General features: G+C 32.4%; 3 protein-coding genes across 7 annotated transcripts in view; all 3 read right to left on the bottom strand.

Annotated features, from left to right (window-relative positions):
* LOC107642342 (protein YIPF6 homolog) overlaps positions 1-10894 on the bottom strand; it is a 23520-nt gene that overhangs the window by 1138 nt on the left and 11488 nt on the right. For 2 of the 3 annotated variants that reach the window (XM_021106772.1, XM_016345665.2), the window contains exon 2: positions 1567-1916. In XM_021106772.1, the coding sequence (XP_020962431.1) occupies positions 1567-1905 (339 nt within the window). In that variant the 5' untranslated portion in view covers positions 1906-1916. The remainder of the gene's footprint in view (positions 1-1566; positions 1917-10894) is intronic. The other variant, XM_021106767.1, reaches the window with a different exon arrangement.
* LOC107642334 (mitochondrial outer membrane protein porin 4) lies at positions 2705-6892 on the bottom strand. Of its 3 annotated transcripts, none has more exons than XM_016345651.2 (7): positions 6691-6892; positions 6187-6263; positions 5653-5720; positions 4651-4761; positions 4315-4401; positions 3667-3875; positions 2705-3243 (listed from the first exon to the last, which is right to left on the bottom strand). In XM_016345651.2, the coding sequence occupies exons 2-7, from the start codon at positions 6233-6235 to the stop codon at positions 2934-2936; spliced, it is 834 nt and encodes a 277-aa protein (XP_016201137.1). In that variant the 5' UTR covers positions 6236-6263; positions 6691-6892; the 3' UTR covers positions 2705-2933. The 3 variants fall into 3 exon arrangements, with proteins under 3 accessions (XP_016201137.1, XP_020962421.1, XP_020962423.1); XM_021106762.1 differs by lacking the exon at positions 6691-6892 and adding an exon at positions 6393-6661; XM_021106764.1 differs by lacking the exon at positions 6691-6892 and adding an exon at positions 6437-6661.
* LOC107620434 (beta-1,3-galactosyltransferase 6) lies at positions 7895-9217 on the bottom strand. Its single transcript, XM_016322595.2, has one exon. It carries the CDS (start codon positions 9040-9042, stop codon positions 8086-8088), a length of 957 nt encoding a protein of 318 aa, XP_016178081.1. The 5' UTR covers positions 9043-9217; the 3' UTR covers positions 7895-8085.

Below are 10894 nucleotides of genomic sequence, written 5' to 3'. Positions count from 1 at the left end.
ATGTTAGGAGGAACACATCTAAAACAAACCCAACACACTTTGTAATTATTCAGCACATTATGTATATTACAATGAAGAAAAGAGGGTAGAATTGCCAAAATCAGTGGAACATGGTATACAAGGAGTGAACTAAGAAATGTGAAGTCCTGATACAGAGATAACCGAATTCCAAGCAAACTGAAGTGGTAGACATTCTCTAAATGTTTGGTATAGTGGCATATATGGATAAAACTGGTTAAATTTATGCATGGACTGATCATTAATTATATCAAGCACACCAACATACTTATAGATTCCCGGATAAAATTTAACTTCAGGAAGCCACAAAAGAAATACATATATAATTTTTCATATTGCAGAGAAGAAAACAATTCTGTTTATAATGCAAGCCGTGTAATTTAATATACCAGCATCTAGCAGTGCTCTGTCGTGCTGAACTCACACTGTACTTAGAGTTGTATACCATTTGGATGGCAAGTTTATTGATACTTTGGACTTTTATAATCACCATTCACCAACTCATAATTATACCTATCACAAATTTAAAGAGAAGGGATGTTCCAAGCAGCACAAAGGAAAAGGCAGCACCAAGTCCCATAGCCCTTGGATGTGGATCATCTCCTTTCGTGAGAAAACATGAGACCGTAATGTTCCGAAATCTCGACATTTGATTATCATTTAACACACATCAAAGACTGAAAGTAAGAGAGAACAGTTTTAAATAAAAGATATCATTTAGTGATTTATATGATACATTAGTAGATCCACTAGAATCTACAGGAATCAAGAGTTCTTAATCTGGGGTGAGAAAAGAAAAAGAAAAACATGGGAACAGATTCTTATATCTATCCCATGTTTCAGGCAGGGAGCAGCACTGGGTTTCATAACAGGGGAAGGGCTGAATCCTGTGACATTTAACTTCAGCTCTCAAGGTTGATTAGTTAATTTGATATGACAACCCAATAATAACATAATACAGCTTCAGTAATCAGTACTATATTTGCGTTGATGCCCGTGTTGTTCAAATACGATCCCAATCCGAAGCAATCTAATGGGATACAATGCTTTACAAGTTACCTTAAGAGAACTACAAAATCAGATCTCAAATTAATTATCTACAATGTAAAGATAGACAAAGAAATGGCCAATGTAATTTCTGGATAAAAAATGCAATCTAAATTCTAAACTAAAACCAATACATAAGCGGCCAATAAGAAAAAGAAGACAGTGTTAATCAGTCTGTACTTTGTTTATTTACAGAAGCAAAATGTTCCAATCCCCCTTTAACATTTTGCATTATACAGAGCTATGAAGCATATAGATATAGAAGCTCAATAAAAATGGTGCTCCACATCCAAACTCAATGTTAGATTAACACAGAAATGGAATCGAGAACCTATCAAGATTCAGATCTAAGGTATAAATAAGAGCAGAAGCTTGATATGCATTTTAAATCATTGAACTAATCATGGCTCGAAAATCTAGATCTAGATCAAGTAAGTGATGTTCGTGATCTGAATTCCTAAAGAACGTAGCTAGGTAGAAAATAGAAAAAAGAGAATGCACCTTCTTGACAGAAGCGGACCAAGAGAGAGTGAGACCAAGGAAGACGATGAAGAAGAAAGGGCCCCAGAGATCCCAATCGCGGAGGGCCTTGCCGGGATCCTCACGGTAGGGGTTGGGGAAGACGACGAGCTTGAGGTTGCTGATGATTCTGGAGAGATCGCGCTTGACGGTATCCCATACAGTCTCGGTGAGAGCGTTGGGGGCAGGGCCGAAGCCAGAGGGGGGACTGGGGGGTCTAGCTGGGAGGACGGTGGCCGGAGAAGCGTTGATGAGATTCTCGATCTCGTCGATGTCCGATTGGGATGATGGATGCAGGGGTATCGTATCGCTGTGTGACATCTTTCTTTCTTAACAACACAGCTCAACAACTCGCCAGAGGCACGGTATGGCTCGATGGAGTGGACTCTTCTTTTCTAAATTCTAATGGCCTTTTTCTTTCCCTTCCTCCTCTCTTTTCTTCTCCCTTCAGCTTAATTTCACTGCCTCACGCGTCCTTCTCTTCCCTTCTCCCCCTTCCCTTTCCTTTCCTATTTTATCAATTAATATTAATGTTATTNATAAACTTTAAATTAATAACTAATTTAGTACTTAACTTTTTATATTTATATTACATAGTTGAATAAATAAATAAAGTGTGTCATTAGACCTCAAAAGCAAATGTAGGTAGTTTTCTGGTTTTGTATGTTAGCTTGGTAATGAACTAATGATAAACTAAATATAACTGAAGTACCCGCATAGAAGACTCGGCATCTAATATGAAAGTAAAAGAAGAGAAAAAGAAAAACTCAGACCATAAGACCAAAAACATAATCATCAAATAATCGAATTTGGCTCCCGATTAAGTGTATATTTGGATTAAAATTTGTAGATTAAAGTTTATATTTATGATTTATATTTGGTAATTTTGTATCAAAGTAGATTATAATAAAATAAATATTATTTAGATTACAATTATTCAAATTTATATTTAGATAAAAATTATTAAAAAAAATATAAAATTATATCATTTAAAATCATATTATTTTAATACTATTTAATTATAATTCTTTTAAAAAATAACTTAAATTTATGTTAAAATTGAATATTCTTATAGTCATGATTTTTCAGTACTCTTCTTTAGTACTATAAATAAATCTGCTAAAAAAAACTCAAGTCTCTAGGCATTATGCGAATGTTTCAAAATTGGGTCCTCTTTCCCCTTTCCTGCTGTAGAGGATTTAACAAATACAATTTATCCTTTGGTTTGACTTATGATAATGATATGATAGGGCTTAAAACACCCAACATGAGTTTTGGAAACAATGTAAAACCGATGAGATGGAAGGATAAAATCACCAAAGAAGAATAGATTGTTAGACAAAGGAGATTCATGGCTTGAGAGCAAGACCAAGACCAAGCCTTGTAGATGAACCAAAGATTTTTGTGGAGTCATATTCAGCAGATAGGGTTATTAGTGAATTCGGCCTCCATGCTCGCTGGACTTGGAGAGCAGCTTTTCCATCATCACTGAATCTAGTCTTTAAGACTGTAATTGGATCTATTGACTGTGAACTCCCAATAGTAAATCTGTTTTCAAAGCTGGAAAACCTGTGAGTAATTTCAGCAGCTACTGTTAATCCATCTGGGCGATCCACATAATGAATATAGGATGCCTTCAAGTTCTGTCCTTTGTCAGCCCTGCATAAATAGTGAGTAATTAGTATTGGTTATCTTAAAGAAATAAACTATCAAAGCAGGTAAGTTCCATCTTTTGAATCCTAAAGTTAGACAAAAGATCCTTCACAAAATGAAAGGAAAATTAAGAACATAAAACTATGAAAATTGAGAACACAAAAGATCCTTCAAGCATAAGTTACATCTTTCTTGATATGCGGTTTGTATAGCATATTGATAAAGGATTTTCAAATTCAAAGAATATTAATTGAAAGAAATTTCTATCTTCTAGATATGATTTGTCTCTCAAATGAAAGATTTAAGTTCTGACAAATATTGATTGAGATTTTCAAATTTCAATTAACTTATGCTTGTAAGGTTGACAATACTGTCTAGCTATTCTTGCATTCAAAAAACAGAGGAAGATGTGGTACCAATGAAACTTACAACATAAGAGCTGCAGAAAAATCTGGTCTATTGAAAGCAATTCCAGCATTATATTTTGTGAATGAAGCAGAAGTTGTGTTAAATCCGACTTCAGCACCCAGACAAAGATCCTTGCTGCCAATTGCAGCAGAAACCTCCAATTGAGGGGATGGATTCAAGCCAATACTAGAATCAATGGCAGCATGAGGATGAACATAATGTACATACAGCTGAGAAAATATTGAATGGTTAGATACCTTGTAAGAATGTCCAAGTACATCTAGTTATTATATGTAATTAAGCTAAAAAAAGATACTGTCTAACACAACCCCAAACTCAAGAAAATGCATATATTGTAATGAACTTAATGATTTTGTGCATTATCTTATTAAATGGTTTTCTCCAACTTCACACGAGAATCACTGCCATTAGTAACATGCCATATTGTTTGCTAATATTGCTAAGCTGAAAGCTTTTATCATGAATATATTTGCTACTATAACCTGTTAACGAATTTCTAACATAATGGAATACTCAAAGATAAAAGATTTAATGTAACAGAAGTATTTTCAGGAGCAACAAGACACGCTATATTCCTCCAATTCAATCTATGAATCATGCATTAGTATCGTCATTCATCATACATAGCACAATCATGATTGTATTCACCTTCCCAGACTTGTGATCAGGTATATTGAAGCTCAAAGCAGCTTTAGTACCATGCAAGATATCATTCACCGTGATTTTTGTAGTTACCTAAAACGAGATAAGAAAATATTATTTAGCATAACACATGATAAAATATTTAGTTTACCATCATAATGACCACAAATTTCAGAGTTAAAATAAACATTCCAAACTGAACAAGTTCTACAAAATTTGAACTCTGGTTACATTCACTCATCAACAAAGTGGTGGTGGTAGTACGCAATAGCAGAAGTACAAAACTAGCCATATATAAATTATTAAAAGTCATATGATTAAATTTAGACCTCCATTTCTTACATTAGAGTATGTATCAACTTTCACATCCACTATAGTATTTCCACTCTTGTAAAGGGTGTTTATGTCACCAACAAAAATTTGATCCTTCTTCAATCCAGTAGCTATAAGGCCCTGCCAGAAGAAAATTTTGAATTTGAAATCAGGCACGTTAGACAGAAACCAAAAGTATTATCATTTTGGGCCAGCATTTGGCCAGTAATAGTTTACATATACATTTACAAGAGTTTACACACATGAAACCTATATTTGTTAGAGTTTACACACTGAGTTAACATAGTTTATACCCACATTTATTAGAGTTTGCACACATGAATTAATAAAATTTATTTGTTGAAAATAATTTGATATTTGACTGCTGACCCCCAAGATATTCTGCATGAGACTATAAACAACCAACATATTGGAAAAAGATATGAGTTGCCATATTTGTTAAACCATGATACTCATGTTCAAAGGAATAGATGATTGGTTATTTAGAGGTTCGCAATACGATTGTCTTCCACACTTTAATATATTTAATCCATTTTTTTAAATACATGAAACAATGATTCCTTTTAAAAAGAATTGCATTCCTACAGGATAGGACAAACAAGATATTTGTTGACAAAAATAAACCAATTGCATATTGTTCTAAATCAATTTATTCTTTCTTTTTTCATCCAACAACCAGTCAAATAAAAAACAATAATGGAAAAATAGAAGTAAGTGAAACTATTTTTCATTCAATAAGAAATAATAGGAGTATCTTTAACGAATTAATAACAATAATAAATGTTTCATAATCCAATAAAATTAAAATAAAAAATCAAATAAACAGTCATGAACTTACATGTTATTGAAATTATGTAGTGTTCACACAATTGTAGATGTGATATTAAAACTATGTCATATTGAAGCTATGAGATTTTGTATCTAGTAAGCATCAATTAAAAAGAAAAACTAAAAATTAATCTAATTAAACAGAAAAAAAAAAGTAATAACAGAAATAAGGATAAACATTACCAATCCAGTGGTGCTAGGGATGGACAAGCTAAACTTCTGATCAAAGTTGTAATCCTTGTACAAAAGATCTACATAAGAATTGCAATGTTCATAACTTAATGCCACAAGTATATTATAACAAATTTAGACATGGGTTGATAAGAAGCCAACCATCTAAAGGATTTTAAGCGACAGATACTAAAGTCCCCAAACATGTAGAATTGTAGGCTTTATGTATACTAGACTTGTTATGATATTTGAGTTGAGATATTATGAGGGATTTCAATATTTAAAGTACTCAGAAAGAGTACAAGGCATTCCCATACTCAAGAAAGAGTACAAGAAACATTTGATTTTAATATAATACCATATCACCATAAATCTTCATGCACTGTGGTCAAGCACTATAATTACAACACAAGAAATAAGATGGGATAACATATCATGAACTAGCAGATAATCATGAATATATTCAACTATATGTAAAGAATAACTTCGGACAATAATCTTAAAGAATGTGTATATTTCGTGGAATGAAGTTAAGTTCAAGTTTACCTTTTGCCCTTTTGCCAATATCAGAAAATGGTGCTGGACCATTACCCATAGTGGTTCAGAATAAAATGTATGTATTCCTGTACATCATCATAAACAGATTAGACAACGTTTAGATTAAGAGGAACAAAGAGTTGAAAATATAAAAACAGTTAAAACAATAGCGTTATTCCAACGCACGACAACTAAAAGCCTAAAATTACACGAACTTCTTCAACCCTTGTACAAAGATAAAGGGCAAGAGCTACTCAACAAGAGAGAGTTCAGTATCGTTTCATAGAAATTCACATGTTTGTTAGGCCACCAGGTGCTTGAAGAAATACCCAAAATAAATAACAGAAAAAATAACGCGAATTTGGAGATAACGACAGCAATAACAAGAAATCAACTGAAGTAAAGAAAGAATGAATAATAAATCTGATAAGTGGAATGTGTAACACGAGAAGGAGTAATTAGTTGTAGGATCCAGTTTCGTGAATGGGAAGAAGAGAGAAGAAAAGGACTTACTAGAAGAGAAGAGAGGGTAAAACGACGTCGGCGCAATACACCGACGAGAGATGATTGATTGCGATTGAGATTAGGTTGCGGCTACCAAGGAATAGGAGCTGCCTCAGCCGCAAAGCCAAAACCCCCTTTGTCTCTCTCTTCAGCTGACAGAACAGAAGAGTGAGGTGTGTGGAGGCGCAGCCCAACAGCAATAACGCAATGCTGAAACTCTTGCACGCACACCCACCTGGCTACCACTCAGCTGACGTGGCATTGAATTATGAGCATACGTGGCAATTTTCACTTTAAATTATTTAAAAATTAATATTAAAAGTTCGAAACTCCAAATTTTATTTATTGTGTGAAATGAATTGGATAGTTTTAAATTTTAAACATTATATGAGAAGATAAATTAACACTTCTTAAAATGCAATTACTTTTATATTTCTTTTTCAACCTTGAAATCTCAATTCAGTAGTGGAAGGGCCGTTTACCTCCATTCAACCTGTGAATATTATTTTTGAAAATTCTTATATGATTTAACTATAAAATCTAGTACAAGTGATAGTTATTTGAACTCTATTTTATATTTGATTTCTTTCTCCATTCAACCTGTGAATATTATTTTTGAAAATTCTTATATGATTTAACTATAAAATCTAGTACAAGTGATAGTTATTTGAACTCTATTTTATATTTGATTTCTAAAAGTGGCGTATATATAATAGGTTTATGGTTATATGAATTTAGCTAGACTAATCTATAGTTATCCAAGATTTATATTTAATTGTTAAAAAATTAAACTAAAAAAATTGAATTAATAACTAAATGATAATCAAACATAATAAATTCTAATATTCTCTCGCATTTTTCAAAAATTCTATACAAATGGGATGTTAAATCCCTTCTTTCAAATCAATTTGTTCCCTTTTTTTAATTATTTAATAAAGTCAAAATATACAATTAGATATTTATAAAATGATGTCTAAAATACTCTTCCATAAATGAAGAAATAGCATATTTGTTTATTATAGTTAATATTATTGTAATTTTGTATAATCTACAATGTAAACGTAGTTTGTTTAGCAGAAAAAAATATATTAAAAACACAGGGAACAAATCTTAATCTAAATATTTTTCTTTGAACTTAATTTGTTAAATTGTAATTTTCTTTTGTGTTGTTTATCACATTCTAATACATGTCCAAAAAAGATTGACGAATGAATAAAAGATAACAAAATTTTATTCATACAACAAGTTTTACCCCTCTTTCTTAAGAATTTGAAGCAATTAAGTATTCTCCTCCTTGATTGTGTGAGGAGTACATAGATGATATAATCATCTCATGTATATATAAAAAAAATTAAATAAATAAAGAAGATGGTGAGCTAAGTACAAATACCTAATAATATAGGACTAACTTATATGATATAATTTTGATGGCTTCAGATTTTGAGTGACATTGAAAAATGTAAGAGTCCTAATCCATTTTTCTGGATTCTTCAACAAATGAACAGCAATAGTATTAGGCCAAAGGTCATGGGAACACACAGAAGGTGGATCAGGATAATTGTACATAGACCATTTAGCATTATACCTGTTCTTCCCTTTCTTACCCCATCTCATCCAATCTCCAAAGACCTTATCTTCAGGACCTTCCACATGCTGCTTTGGAATATCAGAATCATGAATCCACTCCACAATGTCCCAAGAGACCAAGAACCCCATCCCAGACATATAGTGCTTGAAAGGGTCCATGCTACCACACGGTATCACGAATCCATAGTAGAAATCCTCCCTTGGCAATGGTTTCAACGATTCCACCAAACTGTTGAGTCTCACATATGTATCATCGTCTGCTTTCATCACATAATGGTAAGGAGGGTAATGTTGTCCATCACTGCCATCTGTTTCGTTGAAGATCTCCGGCAAACTCCGAAAGAAGGTAGAGGTTTTGCCTTTGTTCATGTTTTCAGTGCAGTTGAGGATGATGATGTCATCATAGCGCATGATCTCAAGGGCCACCATCACCTTTTGCTCTTCCTTCGTGAGGTTGCAGAATACAAACTTCACGTCAATTTTGGTTCCCTCCGGGAGTGTTTGTGTGCCGTAAACGAGGCGGAGGAAGTGGCGGCGCAAGTACTGGTCGGGTAGTGTTAGAACGGCTATTAGGATTCGAAGCTCTTGGTCATTATTAGAAGCAAGTAAAGATGATGATGATGATGATTGATTTGGTATTTTACAACGACCGAACCTGAGTAAGCCCTGGAAGCGGACTTCGTTAATGGAAGCGAGGATGCAGAGGAAGAAGATGAAGATGAAACAAGGGAATATAAAGCAGCGTCCACGGTTTGTCTTTTGGGACTTGGCCATTGTTATTCTCTGTTTTTGGTGTTGAAGGTTCAGAAGAGGTGGAATTTTTTCTGGGTAAAAGTTATGAGGGTGTGTTTGGCACTCATCATGTTACTTATTATTGTGATGAGGGATAATATGATACTAATAAATTTTGAAGCTTCTTAGAGGCAACGCATCACTCTTCATTTTTTGTGCTACTGGATCTAACTTTTCCCCTTTTTGACCTCTCCTCATTTGACGAGTGGAATTAACACCCATTTTTTTTAATAGGAAAAGTACGAGGAGCCAATGGAATATTTGTACAATGTGGACAATGGAGATTTAGTGAATATTAAAAATATAACCATTAGTATTACCTTTTTCCATCAGTTGAAACTTTTGGGATAAGTGGTCTCATGATATGGTATTAGAACTCTAGATCCAAAAGGTCAAGAGTTCGATTTTTGGTGAATCCAAAAATCAATAACAACTTATTTCTAATTTTCTGCTTAATTACACAAGAGAAAAGTGTACATTGAGAAATGTTTAATTAATCAAGCACTATATAATACTTTTATGTTTATTTAATTTTCTAATAAATATCCCTAATGTGTGCCTAATATTGAGCAACTTCAATAATAAGTGCGGATGAACCTAAATGTTGGCTGCATCCTCAAGCCAAGTCCATTTTAATTGTGTATAGTCAACTTTTCCATAACTAGGCATAGTTGCATGAACACCATTCACGCCATACTTGATTCTTAAGCAAGTATAGACATTGACTAGGAAAATAGTTGTTTAATGTACACAATTAATTCAAAACAAAAGTATAATTATTGTAAGTTTGATGATGGAAGGCGTTATATCAGATCTCAATCCTTCATGTTCTCCCTCTACTAGGCTACCATGACATTCATGAAATACTATTTTTCTGCCTCGAATAACGATTCCCTTTAATTTCTATGAAAGGATTATATCTCAGCTTATTTAAACTAGAACAATTGAAAATATTTAAACTAGAACAATTAAAAATTATAAAGTGTGGCATATTTTTTAAAACACTAGTATTAGTTAAACCAAAACGTTACGAGAAATAATTTTTAAACTAATTCTAATATTAAATTTTTCAAAAGCAATATTAAAAACTAAAACGAAATTATAATATTTTTCAACAATTCTAAATATTTAGGAATGACGAACACTCAATCATGGAATAGATCAAAACCTCAAATAAAATAAAATACTTAAATTAATTATTCATAAAAAAGATAAATAGAACTTCTAACCTTAACAAAGAAGATTAGTTACTGATAGTAGAATGAAAACAGAATTCTTCAGTATAGTGTAGGACGTATTGTGTGATATGTAATTCCCTTGTGTGTTATATATGAACAAGTTTTTAAAACCTAAAACCTATCGTTTAAAACTAAAATCAAAACAGAATCAAATCTAATTAAATCAAATATTTTTTTAATAATTCTTAACTAACTAGTGATCTTTCTTGTAATTGAAATTTAAAATTTGATATGTTACTTTGTTGAAATTATGGGCTTGCAACTTAATTTTAGACCACCTCTTAATCTACTTAAATTACCCCAAAATATTTGATAACAACAAAAATTAGTAAAAATATTTAAGTACATTCATAATATTAAAATTAATTTACCAATTATTTTCTTTAGTTGCCTAAAACAGTTTTTAACTTGATAAATCAAAGATTAATTTATCGCAGATCAGATCTCCATTTAAGAATTTATCGTTGGCCAATTGGTTGTTAAATGCACAAGACGAGATACAAATTTTCAATACTTTTTTTAAGCGAACTAGTGAACTAATTACTAGCCCAACCTAAATTAGTTTATTTACCAACTATTATAGCAAAGTTATTATC

The sequence above is a fragment of the Arachis ipaensis genome, chromosome B01, assembly GCF_000816755.2.
Source record: "Arachis ipaensis cultivar K30076 chromosome B01, Araip1.1, whole genome shotgun sequence".
Taxonomy (NCBI): Eukaryota; Viridiplantae; Streptophyta; class Magnoliopsida; order Fabales; family Fabaceae; genus Arachis; species Arachis ipaensis.
Note: the sequence above shows the minus strand (reverse complement) of the source record. Positions and strands in the feature narration are given on the sequence as shown.